Genomic DNA, 22,707 nt, shown 5'->3' on the forward strand with positions numbered 1-22,707 from the left:
ATGTGTGTGGTCGTTGGTACTCTGTTCTGTTCTTTTTCTATGCAAACAGCAACAGATGGAAGGAATGGGGCGGGAGGAGTGGGAATCCAGGAGGAAAGTTTAAGTTGCCCCATCTTCTCTCTTGCTGGGTCTACTATGGATGAACTCCGGGGAAAAAGAAGACCCTAGAAAACTCAGGTTTGGTGTTCACCAAGTCAAAAGGCTGAATGACATCCAGCTCTTTTAGTTGCTCCAACGGAGAATCTAGGGAATATAGAAAAATCACTAATGACTAATACCAGCTGTGTTAAGGTTAATGGCTTAGGTTTTCTGTGCCTGGATTTCCTCATGTATGTTGGGAAAACAGTATAATCCCAGAGAACTTTAACAAATGAATGGAATTAATATATTAATGTGCTTTACTTTAGTGCCTGAGATAGAACTGTCACTCTATAAGGTTTGGTGGAGCTGATGAGATGCTGTTGAACATTTGTGCAGATTTATAAAAAGTGCATTGACCTTTGAAGAAAGCATAGTTTATGTTCAAAATCCTCCTCATATTTTCAACCCCATCTCACTCAATGCAGCATACTAGCCATTTACAATCCGATGAAAATAGGCTTGTTTTGGCCTTAGGACCTTGCCACTTGCTGTTCCTTCTGCTTGGAACGCATATCTCATGGAATTTGAAATGGCTGACTGTTATCATTCAGTTTCAACTCCGATGTCACCTTCTCAAGGAAGCCTTGCCTAGCTTTAGACGAAAGCAGGCCCCTCCCCTCAATTTCTCTCTTCCACCTGGTTCCATTTTAACTTTCCCTAGCGTATTAGTACCTAAAAATTATCCAATTTATCTGTTTGCTTACAAGGTTACTCGGTCTCATCACTGTAGCCCTATACTTAGAATACGCCTATAGGTTAAATGCTCAACAGATATTTAACTAGTGACTGGTGGACTGATTGACAAGAACAGGACTCCAAAGCACATATATTTAAGACAGCATTAATTACAGCTTCAAAGAAAAAGTTATCCCATTCGAAAAAGGGAATACTCAAAGCAAATTTCACACAGAATGACAGCATTATGCTTTAATGCAAAATGTCTTCTTGTTGTTGCTTTCCTCTTCCTCTTTTTTTCCCCTCCAGTCTTGAGGTCAAAGCAAACCAGAGGAGGGCACCAGAAGTTGCAAACAGGTTCTTCCTCTTAGAAGAAAGCCAAAAGTTGAGAAAAGCTAGAAGTCTTTTAGATGTTACTTGTTTGTCCTCAGCCTGGTAAAATACACTTTTATTGTTGAAAGCTTAGGCTCTCCTCCCTCCTGTTCCCCCTCACTTCTGGGGCTGAAGTGAACAGAACCCAACAAGCTATGATATTCTTGTATTTCCTATAAGTTGACACCAGTGGTCTGCACACACTAGATTCTTCCTAAGTTCTGCTGGTCTCATTTACTTGTACAAAGGCCGAAAGAGGACCTAAGGACTCATGCACATTCTAGAGATATTTAACTTGTGGTCTAATGGTTGGAAAGTCAATCTTTCAATCTTTAGAAAACCAAGGGCCAGTTAGCAACTGTTCAGGAATGTAAAAGGTCGGTTTAAGTAAGTATGTGCCTCACAGTTTCTACGTTAAAAATTGTTCTAACATCTAAATGGTGCTTCCTATTAAATACAACATTCTTTAATATTTATGTACTGTTATTTTAATTTTAAATTTCCATTTTTATAGGCAAAGGACGGTTGAGCGGAAAAATGTTATACCTTCTCTCTCTCTAGCTATTCATGCTGTGAAGCAACCTGTTTCACTGTTTAAACCTATGTTTGTTCTGTTTCAATTGTGCAGAAAGAAACAGTTCTGGCACCTTTAAAAATCAAAGATCTATCACTCAACAGGAGAACATAGCAACTAGCAAAGGGAATTATGAGGAATAGTGAAAAGATACCACGCTCCTAAAACCCTATCAGACTTATGATTCAGCTGGGGTTCTTGCAAAATTGTCAATTCTTATTCAGCATATCTAAGGTGGAACCTACCATTCTACCTTTCTAACAAGCGCTGTGTGATGCCTGTGCTTCTGGGCCTTGGTGCTTATGGTCCATAGTGTTTGGGCCATATGGCTTGAGAAATAAAATTGTTTTAGAGCATTTAGTACTTACAGAGAGAGTAAACATTAATCCACTGACGCTTTATTTAACCTGTAAAAACCACCATAAGTTCTTCCCCTCCTATCCAGAAAAGGAGCCTAATCCTCCACTCTTTGAGTCAGGCTGATCATGTGATTAGCTTTAGCCAACAAACAACAGCAATTTGCAGGAAGACAAGACTTGAAGGATGTGGGTCCCATGGCGTTATGGTTAGCACTCTGGACTCTGAAATGTACATGCATACTGGGACTTGCTCTTTCCTGCCCCTCTTGGAATCCTGTAGTCACCACATAACTGCACCTCAGCTAGCCTATTGGAGGACAAAAGGCCGTGTGGAAGAGAACTGAGGGGTCCCTGGCTGCAGTGAGTCAGTCAGTGGGACCCCAGCCAACAGTGTGCCAATCTCCATCTCTGTGAGTGAAGACATCGTAGTTGCCTAGTCTCCAGCTAATTGTCCATCTGATCATAGACATTTGAGTGAGCACAGTCAAGCCATCCCATACAGAAGATCTCTGGGGCCAACACACAGAATCAGGAAGTACATAAAAATAATTGTTGGTTTAACCAGCAAGCTTTTTGTTTGTTGTTTCTGTTTTTATGCAGTCTCTGAAGTAGGAACAGGTACTTAAAGAAGGAGCAGTAAGAGTTTAAGTTTAGAGATGCATGATACCATTGTGTTTAAGATTCTTTTTTTTTTTTTTGAAGATTTTATTTATTTGACAGAGACATAGCAAGAGAGGGAACACAAGCAGGGGGAGTGGGGGAGGGAGTAGCAGGCTTCCCACTGAGTGGGGAGCCCAATGTGGGGATCAATCCCAGGACTGGACCCTGGGACCATGACCTGAGCTGAAGGCAGATGCTCAACCACTGAGCCACCCAGGCACCCCTGTGCTTAAGATTCTTTTTCCTTCTTGTCTTCAGTCTAAGTGATATATCTTTGGCCTTATATAATAGAAATTGAGATAAGTAGTTATTACAATAGCATTTGTACTACTTCTCTATTTTTATAATTTAATTTATTATTTTTTTTTTATTTTACTATGTTAAATACTTCTACTTAGAAGTGAAATCACTTTGTCCAGGTCATATCGCTTATAAATGGTGGAATACTTTTCAGCCTGATATAGCATCAGAAATTTCAAGTTTTTTCAGTAAGTTATTCAATGTCTCAGATTCTTCTGCTAAAACGCAAATATAGGACTGCATTCTGAAGGACATGATCTCCAGTCATCACCCTGTTTCTTGTTTGAGAAGGTAATATAAGGTCCATCCGCAAAGGAACAATCTTACACTGATGTGAGATGCCAATGACAAACTCTCTTGGGAGAAGGATACACTCCACCTCAGCCAGCCAATGACATAGTCCCTAGACAAACAGGACCACGACCGCACTTTTCCTTTGCAGGTTTACTCATTGTTGGGCACTCTCCCCCTAGCATCACTAACCCTTGACCATCTGGGCTCCTCTTGAATCCTGTCAATGTCAACCATGGTTTAATGACACTGTCATGACCATGTCTATATATTAAAGGCTGCTCACTACGGACTATACAGCATTTCTCAATTTTTTAAACTAACCCTCCTATTGAGGCAATTTCTACCTCTTCTGCTCCCTCTCGTTCTTTTATGTTGAGAACATCATTTTAAAAGAAGCTTTGCAAACTAGTATTCCACAAGTTGAATACGGCCTGCAATATCACTTGCTTACTAATATAATGTGATTTTTAAAAATTAGAATTTAATAGACTTTAAGCAAAACATGTACTTTGCAGGTAGCCTGGGACCTGCCATTCCCTGTCATCCAGCTGCTTCCCACACCCACATTGCCTTACTAGATTGCAGAGACTTCTGATGGTGCAGCAGCTTGTAGGCTAATCTCTCTCCCTGGGGATTTGCACCTACCACCGACACTCTAACCACCATATATCTCCCAGAGATGCCATGATCTCTATGTCCCGCTGTAACCTGTTTCTATTTTCAACTGCTTACTCTTAGCTCCAAATGTTAGCTTGCTTCCACATCTTATTCTTCCTTGCTTTCCATTTACCCTAGATTAACCCATTCTATTGAAATCATCTTAAATTAATTCTCTGAAAAACTACCATTTACATGATTGTCAATCCCACTACAAAACCATTATTGTACCTGGCCTGCCCCATACATCTCTGATGTTAATAGAGTAAGTCCCACTTGGGCTAACAATATCTCACTTGGGCAGATGTGGTAGCCTCCCAACTGTTCTCCTTCCTCCCAGTATCTGTTTCCCTGCCCTTCACGTTCAAGGCCATCACTTATTGTACCCACATTCTAGAAATCATAATCCAGGTTGAAAGTCTTCCTAGTCTGGTTCTAAGCTAACATTCCAGTCTCATCTCTCCTCATACATGTGCTCCCAACATCCTATGCATCTCAGAAGCCCTTGTAGTTTTTCCACAGATTTTGCCTACCTAACTGGAGTGGCCTCCATCCTTCCATCTAGTCAACTCCTCCTCCTCTTCTCCCAGCTCCTCTGGCTGATCTCGCTTAACTAGTTGGAGAAATCTCTCCAACCACAGCTCTTATTTACATCTCTGCCACAGCACAAATCAAATTGTTTCACTACCCATCACCTGCAACCCAGATCTGAGAACAGTGGAGGCAGGGACTACATTTTATTGAATTCTGTATCTCATCAGCTAAACCTCCATTTGACTTAAAAGAAAAACAAATAAGAACAGCAACAGACATTTATGTTAAATAACTAAAAGGCATTCTCAAGGTGTCTGTGGGAGATTAAGAAGTAGTAACACAGAATGGGAGATGACATTTAAATAAAGACATAAATGCATCCAAATGAGCAGGTAAATTTAGCACTGAAAGCTCATTGCTTATGGATGGTGGGAGATTTCCTACACAAAACAGATCTTTGTAAGGATGCCATGTATAAATGCCATTAATCTGTGTGAATTCAACACAAAAGTTGGGTTAATATTTTGTGCCTATGTGTCAGTGTACTTTAGAGGCTATTTATATTTGCTCAGATTTCACTGGCTATTGATTAGGCAAGAATTTGAACAAGTTCATAAACTCTATTCACCAAGAATCTCTACGAACCCAGAACTGTGCCAGACTACATTCAGAAGAGAATGTGCATGTGTATCAGTGCTAGGTGGTTATTCCTCCACTCTTCATATATGGTCTCTCATATCTGATCTTCTTCTGTACATCTGGAAGTAGATATTAGAGGGTCCTAAAAGCAGGAACATAACAAGTCTATTCTTAGGAAGTTTTGTTTTATCTGCAAGGACAAAATTAGCAACATCTGGAAAATTCTATAAAACAAGATAATTAAATGTCAAGATGTATCAGAGAAAGAACTTACTACAGAATTAAATTGGTTTCATTATTTGTGGCTAGGATGAGGAGGTAAGACTTGCTAATACCAAGCAGAAGAACGGTGTTGTCCAGCTATCTTAATAAATTCTGAGGACCTGAAAAAAAAAAAAAAAAAAAAGTTCTTTCACCAGTGTCCTACTATAGCACTTGAAATCCAAACCTTAGAATCACTCTTTGGTAGGGAGAGAGCCAAGTTAGAGTCAGTTGTTCCTGTGGACTGCAATTAAATAGATGTTTCCAAAGCTGTCCTAGCACATTCGTTTGGTGTTAAGAGGTGTCCTAAATAATTGGGTGAAACCAAGAAAAACAAGATTTCTTGTGATTGAAATAAAGAGTGTATTCTCACAGAACAGAGCACAGTCTGGTGCATTTCAAAAATATGTTTAAACATTCTTATCCCAACATGAGCATTTTAAGTAACACTGCAGTAAACTATTTTCAGACATTAACACCTTTATGAAAATAATTTGGCTGGACAGCTACTTAATAAGATGTGAGAATGAAATGCTCATGAACTCCCAAAAGAAACACCCAAGCCCCCAAAGCCCAACCCTCCATCTGAAGCGGGAATGGACTCTATGGGAAGGAGTGGAGAAACGAGAATGGGGAGGAAGGATAGTTCCAAGGCAGGGAGAACATTCAGATAGAGATCTCAGTCAGTGCCTGAGCAAGATGAAGGAGAGGGGAGAAAAAGGTGTTTCTGTTTGTGATGTGGTGGAGTTTCTCAAGGAGAAGAGAAAGCAGCAAAAGAGCTCTTGAGGATGAAATGTGTACAACCTTTCAGGGAGACAATATGGCATTATGTACAGGAAGTCTTTTTAAAGTCCCCACCCTTGGAACACCAATTTTAGAATTAAAATTTAAGGACACAGTTGTCCAAACAAGCAAAGGAACATGTCCTAGTTTGTTCAGGCTGCTATATAACAAACTCCCTTAGACCAAGTGGCTTAAACAATGAACATTTATTTCTCACAGTTTGGAGGTTTGGAAGTCTAAAATCAAGGTGCGTGCAGATTCAGTTTCTGGGGAGAGCCTGCCTCCTAGTTCATAGATAACCTTCTTGCTGTCCTCACATGCCAGAAGAGGCCAGAGAACTCTCTGGGGTCTCTTTGATCAGGGCTCTAATTCCATTCATGAGGGCTCCACCCACATGATCTAGTCTCCCCCACGGGCCCTACCTCCAAATAGCATTACCCCTGGGATCGGGTTTCAAAATATGAATTTTAGGGGGATATAAGCATTCAATCTACTACAGTATATGTATGAGAATGTTCATCAGAGCCATTTTATAATAGCTATGAAACAAAACTAAGTAATTGGTAAACAAGAGGGGATGGATAAGAGAAATAAAATAGAATGTTTTGTAGCATTGAAGATGATACTATTGATTTGTATTCTTGACGTGGAAAAATATCACAATGGAAAAAAGTTACAAAGGAATATGTGTAATGTTATCAGATTATTAGAATATATGTGTGAAATAGACAAACTCTAAAAGATTACATGCCCAAAACTTAATAGTTGATTTCTGGGTGTTGAAATTTCGGAGACAATCTTCATTTTAATTTTCAGGGGTTTTTTTTTGTTTTTTTTTTCAATTTTCACTTTTCTATAATAAAAAGGTAAAACCAAAATGTCCATGAGAAATACATGCAGACTGGCAGTGACAGGAAAACTGAGGGGTCAAGCAAGCAGGAAGATACCTAAAGCTAGCACATACAAGGGCTCTGTACTTCCTGCTGTTCCAGTGATAAAACCAAACCTTATTAAGAACCTACTAAGTACCAGGTACGACAGACACAGACTTTGCATTCTATGTGTTTGAAATCAAGATTCAGAAGGGGGTTTTTGTCCAAATTCTACCAACAGTCATGGGCAATCAATTAACATCACTGACCCTTCAATTCCACAGTTATAAAACTAGGGAATTGGTGACCCCTGGGTTCCTTTTTCAGGTTAGAATTTGTGAGTGCTTCAGTAGAATGCTTCTCAAAATTTAATTTTAACCTACAGCCTATGGTAAAATGCAGATGTGATTCAGTGGGCGTTGGAAGACATCTGATTCCACCTGTCTAACATGCTCCAAGGCTGTGAGTCCCAGGCTTACACTTTTAAGTTGCAAGACACTAATATAAACGATCTCTCTGAATTTCCCCAAGACTCCTTTAAAATAGCCATCCTTAGTCCTATTACATCGATAATGGAGTGACCTATCCAGGATCAAATGGATAGAAAATGGCAAAGCAGGGACCCCAATCAAGATCCTTTTATTCTAGTCTCCAAGACCTTTAATGTTCCATTCAGTTCTAAAATACTATAATTAGAAGTTACTGCCACACTCATACAAAGGGAACAGGACCAGGCATCAGATTAGTAAAGACAAGCTGCTAATGGAGTTCAAAGGAATGAAAGATCACTTTACAAGGGAATCTGTTAAGAACTCATAGAAGAAATTACATCAACCTTGAAGGACAGCCAGAACGAAGGTAGGCAGAGATTGAGAGAGGATACAATAGTTAGGTATAATACCACACGATCAGAACATATGGCAGTGCAGAATGAACCTGCAGAGAAGGGCCCCACGTAACAGAACAGGCCTCTTGAACTAAGACAGGTATTTATTACAAGAGTCAAAGATGACTCTAAGGTGTTGGACTTTAGAGACTAACAGAATAGAGCAAACTCAAATTTTCAGTATGGCATTGGAAGCCCTTTACCAACTTCCTTCCTCTTCTCAACACAGAGGTTCCTCTTGTCCCTGTTTACCTTCTTCTCCCCCACACCCCAAGAAACTGAGCCACTCAAAAAGATGTAAGCATTCCAGTTCCCACACTTGTACGTATGCCTTTATGATGCCCACCCCTCCAGATATAGGTGCACCTATATCTTGAGTCCATAAGTTCCTTCATAAGATTTACCTCCATCAGTGAAGCCTTTAAGCACTGGTCCCATTTGAGCGCTCAGTTCTTCTCATTTGTATGCTCTAGAGACATTTGTTCTCAAGCACTGGGCAATATATAAATATTATTGGCAAAGTCCCTCAGTGTCTGCTTCTCCTTCCTACTAAAAGTTCCCGGAGGAAAGCACTGAGTCACTGCATTTCTTGGGTTTACCCCCATTACTCACATCATGCACTGAGCATGGTAGGTATTTCCTCAGTGCGATCTGTACTACTACCTAGTTTTAAGAAGAGGACAAAGGTCGATAAGAAAAAAAATACCTCCCCTCTTTAATTTGTTTCTCCTAAGTAGAACTCCTGAGAGAAGCCTTAGGGCCCTCACCTTTGGCCCCATGTGCATCTTCAGAGGCATTCTATAAAATGCCAGTTTATACTGTATGCCCACAGAAACAAGAGAGTTAATTCTCTCCTTTTGAAATTGTGACTCCCACCCTCCTCGCCTTCCTCTAAATGTTTCCTTTTAAAGAAAGCCATGGTTCACTGCTACTGAAAATTAAAGACAACAGCATAAAGATCAAGGTCCAAGCTGGTGCCGGCGATGACAGAACATTAAAATCACCACTCAAATTTCTCTTTCCTTGAACACTGCCAAAGACTACTAATGGAAAGCCAATCCCCAGAATGCATGCTCATTTCAGATGTTCTTCACTTGCAGCTCTTGGTTCACAAACCATTTGGACTACAATGAACAAACTGGAGGTGACCTCCAGTTGAGATGAAATGGGAAAGACATATCCCTTCAAAATTGTATGTGACTACCCCCCCAAGCCCACTCCTCACCTCCCCCTCCCATCGCAGCATGAAGTACCAAGAAAAAGCAGGAGGGTTTATTAGGCAAAGGTTAATTTGTAAGGTTTAGCAGAGGAGAAATTAATCACTCCCTCCTCCAAGCTATACTCTGGTCTCTCCAGCTATCTCAAGCTTGCTCTTCTCCCTCCTCTTAATTCCAGATTGTGTTTTGGCAATCAGATTGGACCCCAGAGTTCCTTCCATTTTCTGAATCCACATTTTCAAGACTCTCCTCCTTTCTGACTTCAGTTCCCAATTGCATGTTGGCGTCATGGCTCGGGGTGGTTTTCTTGACATCTGACTACAGTACTCTGGTGGTTCAGCCAGACAGGGATAAGCTCATTCCCCATACGAATGTGGAAAATGTTAAGGGTGTTTTCAGAGCATGTAAAGTATCTCTCATCAGCAACCACCACCGAAGGAGAGGACATTTTGCCAACAGAAACCTGTGGTTCGCCCAAGTATATACACAATTGCTACATTATAACCCGAATCAAATGTTCTCACAAGACACTTAAAGAGAGAGAAAAGACCAGACATGAGGAAGGAGAGAACTTTAGGGGAGTTCTCTTCATTTTTACTTGTTAGTGTACTGGACCCTGAGAAGCATGAAATTAAAACTCTCGAAAAACAGCCTATATCAACTTGCTGTGGTGACTCAAAAGTTGTCGTTTCTCAACTTTGCTGAAACACTTGATTCATGTTGTTCTTGTTTAACCTAATTTGCATTGATTTAATCAGTGCTGGTATGCTTTAAATACATAATAAATTGGGATTCTGCAACTTAGATGACTTAGAATAGCTAAATTTCAATAAAGCTCATTTCAATCTGTTAATGTATACAGTTCTGCCAAGGGGTTTAAAAGCGTAGAAAAGATGCAAACTTGCCACATTAGAGGTGGGAAAGGTTTAAAGATACCATCCAGATGAAATGATTTGCAGGATAATAATGTGAAAAGCAATATATATATCTTAATTACAACCTAGACATATCTTCTACATTTTGAGTAGCATACTTAGAAGAAAACTCACATATAAATGCAGTGAATTTAATTTTATTCTCTTTCCTCCTTGCCAACACTGAACTCTTTTCTGCCTCTCTGTACCAGCTCTACAAATCAAGTGACATCCAAAGTGGGACCTCTTCTTGCCCATTTGGCAGGCTCCATCACCACTTTGCCAAGCCGCCTGCATTAGGAGGATTTTCTTCCTAGCAGCCGTGGGGATTGGGTGGCTTAGACTCACAGTGCTTGCTGAATGGTTGGCCAATGTTTACTCCTGCCTGCCCCCGCCTCCCCCACCACCCTTTAGAGTTTATGGCTCAATCAGCCAGGCTGCTGTCAGGAATAATTGTGTTGGCAAGAGGGGAAAACACTTGATGGTGAAATTGTTTGTCTGTTAAAGTGTTCCGCAGCACCTTGCAGGTGCCAGGATGAAAACGGCAGGTGCCCAGTCCAGAGTCAGGTAGGAGGCTAGAGTGACAGGCAACCATCAAGAATGGCAAGGGAAGAACACCACTTGGGTGTGGGACAGCAAAAAACCCATCTGTGGGGTAACAAGCTGTGAGACCTTGGGTAATGGCCTGATATCTCTGTGCCTCAGTCTCAGGTGCAAAATTAAGGGGCTTGATTTTCTAACGTCTCTTCTAGCTCCTAGATGACATGTGATGTATAGAATGTCTCGGATTTGTTTTCCTTCCAATTAAATAATACTTCTTGGAGATAAAGAACCAGGGCAGAGCAAAGATGGATAAAAAAATGTAATAATCCATGCCCCTGTTCATAGGACTTTTCCTGAAAAGTACCACCAGTCTTTGGTGACTTTGAACTCCCCTGGCTGGTGCCTTCAGCTTGGATGCTAAAGACCAATCCAGTTACTTGTCCAAAGTCAATCCAGCCTGGGAGCTTTGGTAATCCACTGCCTTCTTATCAAAATGAGTACCACTACAGATAATGCCCACTTACTTTCAATTCCTGAGAGGCAGAGATGATAGGAATTCAAAGAGAGGAGCTGGAGATTCACATTTGATTCCCCCTACCACCTCCTTGGGCATCTCTGTCAAGAAGCTAGGCTTGCCCACACTCACTTCCAGAAGGGTTTCCCTCTGCCATCTCTGAGGATTTTTTTTCTTTTTTTTTTAAACAAATGACCAACAGGTTCCTGACAGTAGCCATACAGACCCTCTCCAAGCTGGTTGGTTGGAACGAGAGAGAGAGCTCATTATAAGAACCTCATCTACAGATGATTGTGAATGGAAATAATCAGGCAAAGACTTCTTCTCTTCATACTTAGAAGACACAGTTTAGCAACAGTCTCAAAGTTTAATTAGGGTTATGTGTATGGAGGGGGGTAGGCTTTGTTATGGTTTAAACTACCCTTTCTCTGCTTATTCTCTAGCATATTCTCCTAGAGGGTACCAAAGGGTGCTGTAATCACCATGTGCAGCATGTTGAGGTCAGCCCTCCTGGGTGTCATACAGCAGAATCCTTTTTTTTTTTTTAAGATTTTATTTATTTATTCATTTGAGAGAGCGAGAATGAGAAAGAGAGCGAGCACATGAGAGGGGGGAGGGTCAGAGGGAGAAGCAGACTCCCTGCTGAGCAGGGAGTCTGATGCGGGACTCCATCCCGGGACTCCAGGATCATGACCTGAGCCGAAGGCAGTCGCTTAACCAACTGAGTCACCTAGGCGCCCCTACAGCAGAATCTTTCTTTGATCCACTTGGGACCTTATAGATATCTAGGGGGAATGGTCAAGTCCCCGCAGGATCTCAGGCAAGACTCCCTGCACACAGACATACGTTTCTGACACACTGGTCTCATACCACCAAATCGGGATGGCTTTCCAAATCCACTGGGTTTAGAAACCATTTCCCCATCTACCACTAAAAGAGGGCTGGCTGACTGCAGAACTCCAGTGCCTGTAAGGAAAGGGAAAAAAATAAAAATCTTAGCCAAGCCCCCACAATCACTGCTTTACTCTATCTTCTCTCAAGTTGCTTTTCTAAAGCAAAGGACCAAATGTTGATTTCTCTACAGATTCCTACGTGTCTCTTACATGTAGACAGCTTTAAAGGGGGGAGGGGGGAACATCCCCAAAAGGAAAGGGGGAGAGAACAGAATCTTTCAGTTTCCTGCTTGGAAATATCTTGTCGTTGATGATGCTAGCCCACATCTCCATCCCCTCTCCCCCTTTTTTGAAATATGGATAAAAAAGCTGAAAGTGTTTTCCGTTTCATCAAAGAACATATATTACTTTAGTGGCTCGGTAAAATGTTGGTTTTATGCCCACCCCTTTTCAATCTGCCCATGTCTGAGGTGCTCCGGGAAGACGCACAATCGTGAGCAGCTTACGACACTCAGTGAGCAGTAGGTGCCTGTGCAAGCTCGAGCCGCACACTGCCTGGCGGAGGGAAGGAGCCCGGGCGCCGCTCCCCGCTCCCCGCGCCGCCGCCCGCGCCGCCCGCGCCGCCCGCCGCCCGCCGCCCGCACCTCCCCGCAAAGCATGAGCGAACCCGCTCTCCGCAGCCGCCCCGGGCGCGAATGGCAGGCGGTCTCCGCGGAGTAAAAGGTGGCGCCGGTCAGTGGTCCTTTCCAATGACGGACATTAACCAGACTGTCAAATCCAGGGGAGTCGTGAGCCCCGAGTTTGGAGTTTTTTTTCCCACAACGTCACAGTCCGAACTGCAGAGGGAAAGGACAGCGGCAGGAAGGCGAAGCCCGGCGCCGGCACGTAGTTGGGAAACTTGCGGGTCCTAGAAGTCGCCTCCCCGCCTCGCCAGCCGCCCTTGCAGCCCAGAGCCGAGCAGCAAAGTGAGACATTGTGCGCCTGCCAGATCCGCCGGCCGCGGACCGGGGCTGCCTCGGAAACACAGAGGGGTCTTCTCTCGCCCTGCATATAATTAGCCTGCACACAAAGGGAGCAGCTGAATGGAGGTTGTCACTCTCTGGAAAAGGGTGGGTAAGACACTTTTTAATTAAATTCTTTCCCGAAGATTTTTTTTTTCCTCCCTTTTCTTTGCTGCAGCATCTAACATGGACCAAATCACCATCTCTTTGATCTTTCCGTGGCTGTGAACTTTCCATGCTGCCCAGCTTTCTGCATGCTTAGAGGTGAACGTGTGGCTTTGGGGAGGGGGGTCCTTCTTTATTTCAATATATTTATTTGATTTTGCCCTTTTCTCCCCCTCCCTTGGAATAAAATATGATGTAGATTTCTGACCGAGCGCTTCCAATGGACATTCTCCAGCCTCTCTGGAAAGATTCTCGCTAATGGATTTCCTGCTGCTCGGTCTCTGTCTATACTGGCTGCTGAGGAGGCCCTCGGGGGTGGTCTTGTGTCTGCTGGGGGCCTGCTTTCAGATGCTGCCCGCCGCCCCCAGCGGGTGCCCGCAGCTGTGCCGGTGCGAGGGGCGGCTGCTGTACTGCGAGGCGCTCAACCTCACCGAGGCGCCCCACAACCTGTCCGGCCTGCTGGGCTTGTCCCTGCGCTACAACAGCCTCTCGGAGCTGCGCGCCGGCCAGTTCACGGGGTTAATGCAGCTCACGTGGCTCTATCTGGATCACAATCACATCTGCTCCGTGCAGGGGGACGCCTTTCAGAAACTGCGCCGAGTTAAGGAACTCACACTGAGTTCCAACCAGATCACCCAACTGGCCAACACCACCTTCCGGCCCATGCCCAACCTGCGCAGCGTGGACCTCTCGTACAACAAGCTGCAGGCGCTGGCGCCCGACCTCTTCCATGGGCTGCGTAAGCTCACCACGCTGCACATGCGGTCCAACGCTATCCAGTTCGTGCCGGTGCGCATCTTCCAGGACTGCCGCAGCCTCAAGTTTCTTGACATCGGATACAATCAGCTCAAGAGTCTGGCGCGCAACTCTTTCGCCGGCTTGTTCAAGCTCACAGAGCTGCACCTGGAGCACAACGACTTGGTCAAGGTGAACTTCGCCCACTTCCCGCGCCTCATCTCCCTGCACTCTCTCTGCCTGAAGAGGAACAAGGTGGCCATTGTGGTTAGCTCGCTAGACTGGGTTTGGAACCTGGAGAAAATGGACCTGTCAGGCAACGAGATCGAGTACATGGAGCCCCATGTGTTCGAGACCGTGCCGCACCTACAGTCTCTGCAGCTGGATTCCAACCGCCTCTCCTACATCGAGCCCCGGATCCTCAACTCCTGGAAATCGCTGACAAGCATCACCCTGGCCGGGAACCTATGGGACTGTGGGCGCAACGTGTGCGCCCTGGCCTCATGGCTCAACAGCTTCCAGGGGCGCTACGATGGCAACTTGCAGTGCGCCAGCCCGGAGTACGCACAGGGCGAGGACGTCCTAGACGCTGTGTACGCCTTCCACCTGTGCGAGGATGGGGCCGAGCCCACCAGCGGCCACCTGCTCTCAGCCGTCACCAACCACAGTGACCTGGGGCTCCCGGCCAGCCCGGCCACCACGCTCGCTGACGGCAGGGAGGGGCAGCTCGACGGCACGCACGAGCCGGCTACTGTGGCGCTCCCGGGCGGCGAGCACGCCGAGAACGCCGTGCAGATCCACAAGGTGGTCACAGGCACCATGGCCCTCATCTTCTCCTTCCTCATTGTGGTCCTGGTGCTCTATGTCTCCTGGAAGTGTTTCCCAGCCAGCCTCAGGCAGCTCAGACAGTGCTTTGTCACGCAGCGCAGGAAGCAAAAGCAGAAACAGACCATGCATCAGATGGCTGCCATGTCTGCCCAGGAATACTACGTTGATTACAAACCCAACCACATTGAAGGAGCCCTGGTGATCATCAATGAGTATGGATCCTGTACCTGCCACCAGCAGCCCGCAAGGGAATGCGAGGTGTGATTGTCCCAGTCGCTCTCAACCCGTGCGCTACCAAATACGCCTGGGCCCCTGGGGCGACGGCCAGCGCCAGGCTGGGGTCTCTCCTTGTCTGTGCTCTGAGATGCTCCTTGACTGAAACTGTACGGGGATATCTCCCAGAGACTTGACATTTTAGCTTTATTGTGTCTTAAAAACAAAAACGAAATAAAACACAACAAACACCCCACCCCACAACCTTCAGGACAGTCTATCTTAAATTTCATATGAGAACTCCTTCCTTCCTTTGAAGATCTGTCCATATTCAGGAATCTGAGAGTGTAAAAAGGTACCAATCATTGATTTTTTTTTTTTTTTGTAAACTAAAATGTTTAAAATAAAATAGCATTTACAGTTTTTACAGACTGGTGTAACCTAACTGAACTGTTACCTGTGTTAAAAGAGAAGCAACAGTTAAAATGTCCTTCGTGTGTGTGTGTGTGTGTGTGTGTGTGTGTGTGTGTGTGTCTGTGTGTGTGTTGGGGAGGGGGGAGAGGGTGCAGTGGCCGGAGAGAAAATCCAGAAATTCAGGAGCATAGCAGTTAGACTCAGTTTGAAATATTAAGAAGGACAAATAAAGCTCATGACTAATGACTGGGGGGAAAAGCAAGATCTTTCATATTATTTTTAGGGGAGTGCAATACAATCACTGGAACGCAAGTGAAAGGGAACTGAGGACTGAGCCTCACTGCCCAGCCCTGAAGGCAGAGATCATTACAAATAGCTTTTAAAAAGGCAGTGTCAGACTGCCAGTGTTTGTCCTGTGAACAAGAAACATCTTTGCACTTAATACAACCATCTTTCAAATCAATTCAAAATCTCACCCCCAAATGCCACTAGCTCCTAATTCTCCTATGCCTTTGATTCACCAGAGTGGTAGCATTTGTGCCCTTTGCCGGACTCTCCCAAGTGAAAGAGAGACCCTCAGCTCCTGTTCACCACAATCTGACTGAGGGGAAGAAGGGGAATAAGGCAGAATACAAGTGTTGGCAGATGAAAGCTGTACTTCCCCAGAGCACGTTGCTAAGACTGCAGCAAGCTTGGGCTCTGGGCAGTGACAGCACACTCCTAGTTACTTTGGGGAAGAGTGAGAAAAATCCTACCTCAGGTTGAATGCTTAGTGGGTAATGACTGATAGCAGGAGACTTTAGGGGCAGACTTGATACAGAAGTGATGGGGGTGGGGTGGGACAGAGGAAGATCACGATGTGTTCCTGTGTTCAAGTATTACAGAGATGGGAATAATGTGTTAGCCCGGAACAGAAAAGCTGCCTCTTTTCAGATTGCCCTTTTGTATAATGTCTGCGTTCCCTGTGTTGTTTTACTTTTTTTTCTGTATTGGGATCAATGATTGCTTCTTCCCACCCTTCACAGGTTTTCCCGTCCATCATTGAGATTTAGGTTGTTTACTGAACTAAATTAAAGAGTAGTAGCAGTTGGTGGGTGCGGGGCAGGGAAGCAGGGAGGAGTGCTGTGTGTTGGATGAGAGGGGTCGTTCACTCGCTAACACTTTAAGCAAATATATGATGGAAATAAATGGAGATGGAGAGCAGATGGTGAATACTGAACCAATACCCATGCCCAGAAGTCTTTTTCAAACTCAGGTGCTTACCCTTCTGAAAGATTCTACAGCCTGACATGTTTCTTTCTTTTTCTTTTTCCTTCCTTCTTTTCTTTTTCTTTCTTTCCTTTCTTTTCTTTTTCTTTCTTTCTTTCTTTCTTTCTTTCTTTCTTTCTTTCTTTCTTTCTTTCTTTCTTTCTTTCTTTCTTTCTTTCTTTCCTTTCTTTCTTTCTCTCTTTCCTTTCTTTCTCTTTCTTTCCTTTTCTTCCTTTCCTCCTTTCTTATCTTTTTTTTTTTTTAAGCGAGACATTGAAATAGTAGGGAGAGGGAAGGGGGAAACACACACACACACACACACACACACACACACACACACACACACACACACACGCCACCATCTCCCAAATGCAAATGCCTCTAGCCACCTATCTAAAGAGGAAAAATCAGCTATCTGAAATGCAGAATATCAACACCAGGAGGTTTACTTAGGCTGAGGATTGGTAGTAGGTTTCTCTTCTACCTATGGAGAAATCCATTTGCCTAATAATACTGCATGTAAGGGGCCCTTTCTACAGAAATGCTTTGCAAATGTCTCTAAGATGTTAAGCCTTGGGAGTAGAGTTTAAAAACTCTCTCTCTCTCTCTCTCTCTCTCTCTCTCTCACACACACACACACACACACAGGCACACACATGCACCCCAGCTCATTTTTCCTGACCAGAAAATTTCATGTTTGTTTCTAATTAAAACATGACATTATGACATACACCATGCTCATATTATCTATTTAGGTGAGAAGAGAGGTGCTTTATTTGATAACTTTGAGGAGAAGGTTTTGGATTCAGACTATGCATGACAATTCGGGGCTGCCGTTTTAAATATCATATCCCTCAGGGGCAAGGGTAGTCGGAACAAGGTTTGCTTAGGGGTGTGCCATCTGTAATTGAACTCCAGTAAAGAGATCTCTTCTAGAAGACAACATACCCTTTTTTGGAAAAAAAAAATTCCCAAATTGTGGCAATTGAAGGAAAGTTCCTTGGATTCCATTGACTTAATCTCGTAGGAAGACTACTGGAATCCAGTGCCAAAGGCTACTTCTAGCTTGGTGCATTAAAGCCTGTGTTGGTGTGCTTATAGGGAAAGCTTCCAAAAGCAAATCCTTTCTGGCAAACATCAGAACCACAGGTACCCCCTACCCCCAGAAATATAGATATTGGAGACTGTAGAGTTTATTTCCTATACCCAAGACCTTTGTTTCTTTCATTCTTCTTTTTTCATTGTGGTCATGAGAAATAGCCAGAGAATAATTGTGCCTTTTTTTATGCTCCTGACAACCCCCACCCCCAAATGACTAAATATCACATATGTAGAATTTAAGTCCATGTACATCTAATGAAAAATCATTGTAAAGAGGAATCTGCAATCTGGCAACTGGAGAGAAAATGCTAGCCATAGAAAACTGTTCTTACTCTGTGTGTCTGTATATCTCTGCATTGTGTGTCTTTGTAGCAAATATGTTCTCTACACAAACAGGAATGCAGCTCACACCATTTTATGCTCCTGCACCTCCTGCTTTAGAGAAGGACAGGGGGCAGGAAAAGGCAAGAATAAGGGAAATCTGTGGTTTTAACTAAGGTTTTGTGACACTTGAAATCTCTTCTTTCACAAATTAATCTTTAAGCTTTAAGAAACTTGCTCTGACCCCTCTAAGGGACTACTGAGCATTTAAAAGAGAATCTACTCTTTAAAGGTGTAGCACCTTTTTTATGTGTTCTTCCCACAGAGGGTGCTAATATTGTTATCCTGTGCTATCTGAAAAGACTTTAAGGCCACAGTTCATGTCTCTTCCTGGCCATTGTGATGGATTAACCCCGCATTTGTAGTAGCTTCCCAGAGGATCAAAGTTCAGCCATGGCACAGAGGTTTTTTTCAAATATTTGTATGAAAAAAAAGTCCTTTCTGATGACAAATGACACTCTTAGACCAGTCTTAGCCCCAAGTAGTCTTTTAGGTTGTGCCAGAGGGAGCAGCTTAAAGAATACCTATCCTTTGGCCTTCATTTAGAGAAAAAGCAGCCCCTGATGCTCAGACTTTAGCCGTGATGGTTAAGAACACCAGTCCAAAGCACACCCCATCCTCTCAAGACTGCAAGTTGCCGTCACAAAGAAGATTATTCCAGTAAAAGGAAACCTTTTTTAAAATCCAGTTTTTATATTCTCCCAAGCGCCTCAAGTATTAGAGTAGCTTACATTTCCTCCCTGCCTGCAGGAAGGCAGACATTTGGTATGACTTAGCATCAACAACACATTTCTGAGTATATGTAAATAATTAGAGGGGCAAATGCCACGTCTTTTTCCTCCCCAGTCTCGTAAGCAACTGCACACAGATCACTGGAGTGCTCAGGGGCTGCCTGTGTTTTTGGTTATGTTAATTGACTTGTTATCAAGTTTGGTGCCTAGTCTATCTAGCATCACCACATAGAAGGGGCCACAGTGGGTCACATATTCTGGTAAAATAAAAGGCATCGGATACCTCTCTCCCAGAGAACATTATCAAAAGGCCAGAATGTATATCTTTTTTGGAGAATGGGTATTATAATGTTGCAGGGTAGTCAAAATAAGCATCCATTATCTCCTCTAGATAGGCGGTTATGTTGGTTGATTTGGGTTTTGTCATTGATGGAATGACAAATACCGAGGAGTTAGCAGGAATGTGACTATTAAACAGGCGCCTGAAATACATTTTAAAAGAAGTTTAGGGACACACACACACATTTTACATATATAACACTGATGTAACCATACACACATGCATATATTGCTGTATTCATATAACCATCTGTAGAGCCACACACACAATTAAATGACATAACTACTTTCCAGCATTAATTGCCCTCCTACTTTCTTCTTCCATGATCAAACTGTTCCTCAAGAAAGGACCTGATAAAATCAATCACAATTAAAGTGTAAAGGTGGCTGATGGTATTTTCAGGCATCAGTTAAGGACTTGGTAGATGCTTTGCAGGCTGGGGGATCTTTTGAGCTCCTCTTGCTGTAGGAGAGTGTAAGCCTGCTACCTACTGGTAAGAGCCAGCAAATGGCAATGCATTCTTTTGATAGTAACTTCCTAACTAATAAGTTCCATCTCAAGGTTAGGAAACATATTTCTCCATTAAAAATATTCTACTCTGATTTTTTCCCAGGGATCCAAGCAGCAAAATTCTTAACTTGTGACTGGGCACCATCTTCTGGCCCTCCTCAGTAGACCCAGTTTCCAAAGGTCTCTGGTTTTTTTGCTCAGAGGCCATGGCCTGGCCACCACATCCTTAAGGTTTAGTCAGAGATGTAAACGAGATGGAGGGACTCAAATTAATTGAGTATGGGAGCCTTTGCCTAAATCCCGATATGTGAGCGATACAGGAAGAACCTGAGGTGTAGAGACGTTCAGTGCTTTGTGCGAGGTCACACAGCTCGTAATGGGGAGGAGCACTGGTATTCAGGTCCAGTGGCCTTTTCACTATACCCTATCTCTTGTATCCTTGAATAGTTGCTCCCTTCCACTCCTCCACCCAGCAGAGCCTAGGATGACCTGGACACAGGGCACATGGTCACATGTTCTTGTTGGATGACGTAGGTACAACGTTTGAGTCTAAGAATTTTCACAATGACTTCGCTTGCTCTCGCCTCTGTTAACTGGCTAATGCAGGACTCTGCCAACAGAGGATACCTCCCCCAGGCTTCCAGAAACAGAACCGTCCAGTTAATCACCCAGTCCAAACTCTATCCAGAGGATTTTAGACACAGGGAGTAAGGTATAGGCATCCACCCATATATTTTTGTTGAGGATTTGTTCACATTTTTTTCTTGGTCATTAAAAGGACTATGTCTCTATGGTTGTCAACCAGGGGCATATCTGCCACATACTCAACAACTGGTAATGTCTAGAAACATTTTATTTTCATGCATGGTGGTAGGGCCTACTGGCATCTAGTGGGTAGAGGTCATGGATCCGGCTAAACATCCTACAATGCACAAGAAAGCCCCCTCACAAATAATGGTTTGTTCCAAACTCTCAAGAGTTCTGAGGTTAAGAATCTCTGCTCCATGGTATAAAATAATGAGGTTGTCTAAACCAACCTATTATGCTCCAGCTTTGCATGGAGTAGCCTTTCTGATGAGTTAAGTTTTGGTTCACCCAGATCTATTCTCTTTGAATCTTCCTCTCTCTTGCCAGAAAACTGAAAGTCTAAATTAAAAACCCTCAGGTTGGTTGCTAATCAGCAAGAGGACCTGTAGTTAGCACATGCTTCTCAGAGAACATATGGCAAAACTTAAATTAACTGGGACGAAACTTGTCAGAACCCTCAATTGACCCACTTTTTCTTAGCAATACCTCATTTAGGAAACAGAAAAAAAAAAATCAAGTTAACAGTGGATATTTACTTAACAAAAAGGAAAATGAGAAACATGGTATTTCTTCCCGAAGGTGTTCTGAAGTCTGAACAAATTTAGCCGACCTGCTCGTGCTTTCTCCTTCTCCAACCAAGCCTGGAATGTCTCTTGAGGTGGGAATGGGTTTCCCTGTAAAAAAAATCAATGTGCTTTGTCTAGTGAGTAGGGTGGACATATTCTTAATCAGGGAAATGATCACAGACCTTAGAAACAGGATGGTCTAGAGATGCAGGCATCACAAACCGAAATGCATTTGGGGGCCAGGCAAAGCAACACAGGTAAATGAAGTTTATAGGCCTATGACATTATGAGGAATTTGGAGAGTCCACTTAAAAACAGGCAATTCACATTTGACTGGCCCTGATTAATCACAACACTTCTGCAGACCAGGTCAAGTGACTGCTCTGGAAGTTCAGGGTCCAGAACTCAAGAGCCGTGCCCTTTAAACCTGGTGCTGTTACTCACATGCCATGGGTTCATGTGGTGCTCATCTTACTGCACTAAGTCTCTGTCTCTTTGCCTTGAGGTGGATTCATCCAGGTATTCACTAAGAACCCTTCCAGTTCTGGGCTCCTATCCTACCACATTTCCCAACAATAAAACATGAAACAAAAGTGGCTTTCAAGCTAGTGTCACTTAAAATTCCCCTGAACTCCCATTCCCCAGATATTCTGATTCAGCAGGCTTGCCTACATATGAATGAAAAAAGGTAGATAAAAAAAATCACAGAGACAAGGGCTTCAGAGAGGAGGTGGGGATGCTGGAAAACAGATGAGAAAGCACAAGCAGGTGTGGGTGGGAAAATAGGGTTTTCAGAATGTGCAGTAAGAGATAAAAGGAAATCCTAGCAAGGACTCACTCACACTCACCCACACGTGAGACCGGAGGCTTAGGAATGTACTCTGAAGCAGGCCCAATAAAAAAAAAAAAAAGCAGCTAATGAATGCCACTGGGTAGGGGTGGGGTGGGGTGGGGGCTGGGAATGGGGGTGGGGGCAAGTAGGGAAGCAGTATGGAAAAATATTTGTACAGGACTCCTAGAATAACTTCCTATATTATATGCAGTTACAGTGAATACTGGAGTTCAGAGCCCTTTTGTAACATGAGAAGAGGTGGGAGGGACAGAAAGAGGGAGAGATGGGAGAAAAGTAAAAGACCAGGTGAGCAGAGGCAGGGGAGGGGAGGGAGGGGGGAAAAGACAGCAAGAGGGAATTCTATTGCTCAAATAATCATCCTAAGTAGCTGTAACGCATCAGCTCAACTCCTTAGTCCTTTCTTTCTTTATGCTGGTCTACCACGTGGGCTATTCTCTTCTTCCTAATGTGATGCTGGGAAGCCATTTCTCCCCTACTTGATGAGAAAAAAATAAGTCATTGTCTAGCTGCATCCTCCCTTCTCTTGCTCAGCCAGGAGAAAGCTGTACACGGGAACCACCAGGGAGCTTGAATGAACGCGGATGCCCTGGGTCCTTCCCCAAGAGATTCTGATTTAATTGATCTGGAGTATGGCTTTGGTGAGGAGATTTTTTTTAAAGCTTCCCAGGGGATTCCAAACGTCAGCCAAGGCTGACAAGCACCGCGCTAGAGGGTCACAAGCGTCAC

General features: G+C 43.7%; 2 protein-coding genes across 12 annotated transcripts in view; one reads left to right on the top strand and one right to left on the bottom strand.

Moving 5' to 3' along the window:
- CTNNA2 (catenin alpha 2) overlaps window positions 1-22,707 on the bottom strand; it is a 1,086,060-nt gene that overhangs the window by 343,698 nt on the left and 719,655 nt on the right. The gene's annotated exons all lie outside the window — the stretch shown is intronic.
- On the top strand, window positions 12,495-15,459 carry LRRTM1 (leucine rich repeat transmembrane neuronal 1). Of its 3 annotated transcripts, none has more exons than XM_027622209.2 (2): window positions 12,495-13,353; window positions 13,454-15,459. In XM_027622209.2, exon 2 carries the CDS (start codon window positions 13,513-13,515, stop codon window positions 15,079-15,081), a length of 1,569 nt encoding a protein of 522 aa, XP_027478010.1. In that variant the 5' UTR covers window positions 12,495-13,353; window positions 13,454-13,512; the 3' UTR covers window positions 15,082-15,459. The 3 variants fall into 3 exon arrangements, with proteins under 3 accessions (XP_027478010.1, XP_027478012.1, XP_027478011.1); XM_027622211.2 differs by having other exon boundaries at window positions 12,495-13,201; XM_027622210.2 differs by having other exon boundaries at window positions 12,496-13,197.

Source organism: Zalophus californianus, chromosome 8 (genome assembly GCF_009762305.2).
Source record: "Zalophus californianus isolate mZalCal1 chromosome 8, mZalCal1.pri.v2, whole genome shotgun sequence".
In the NCBI taxonomy this organism is placed as follows: domain Eukaryota; kingdom Metazoa; phylum Chordata; class Mammalia; order Carnivora; family Otariidae; genus Zalophus; species Zalophus californianus.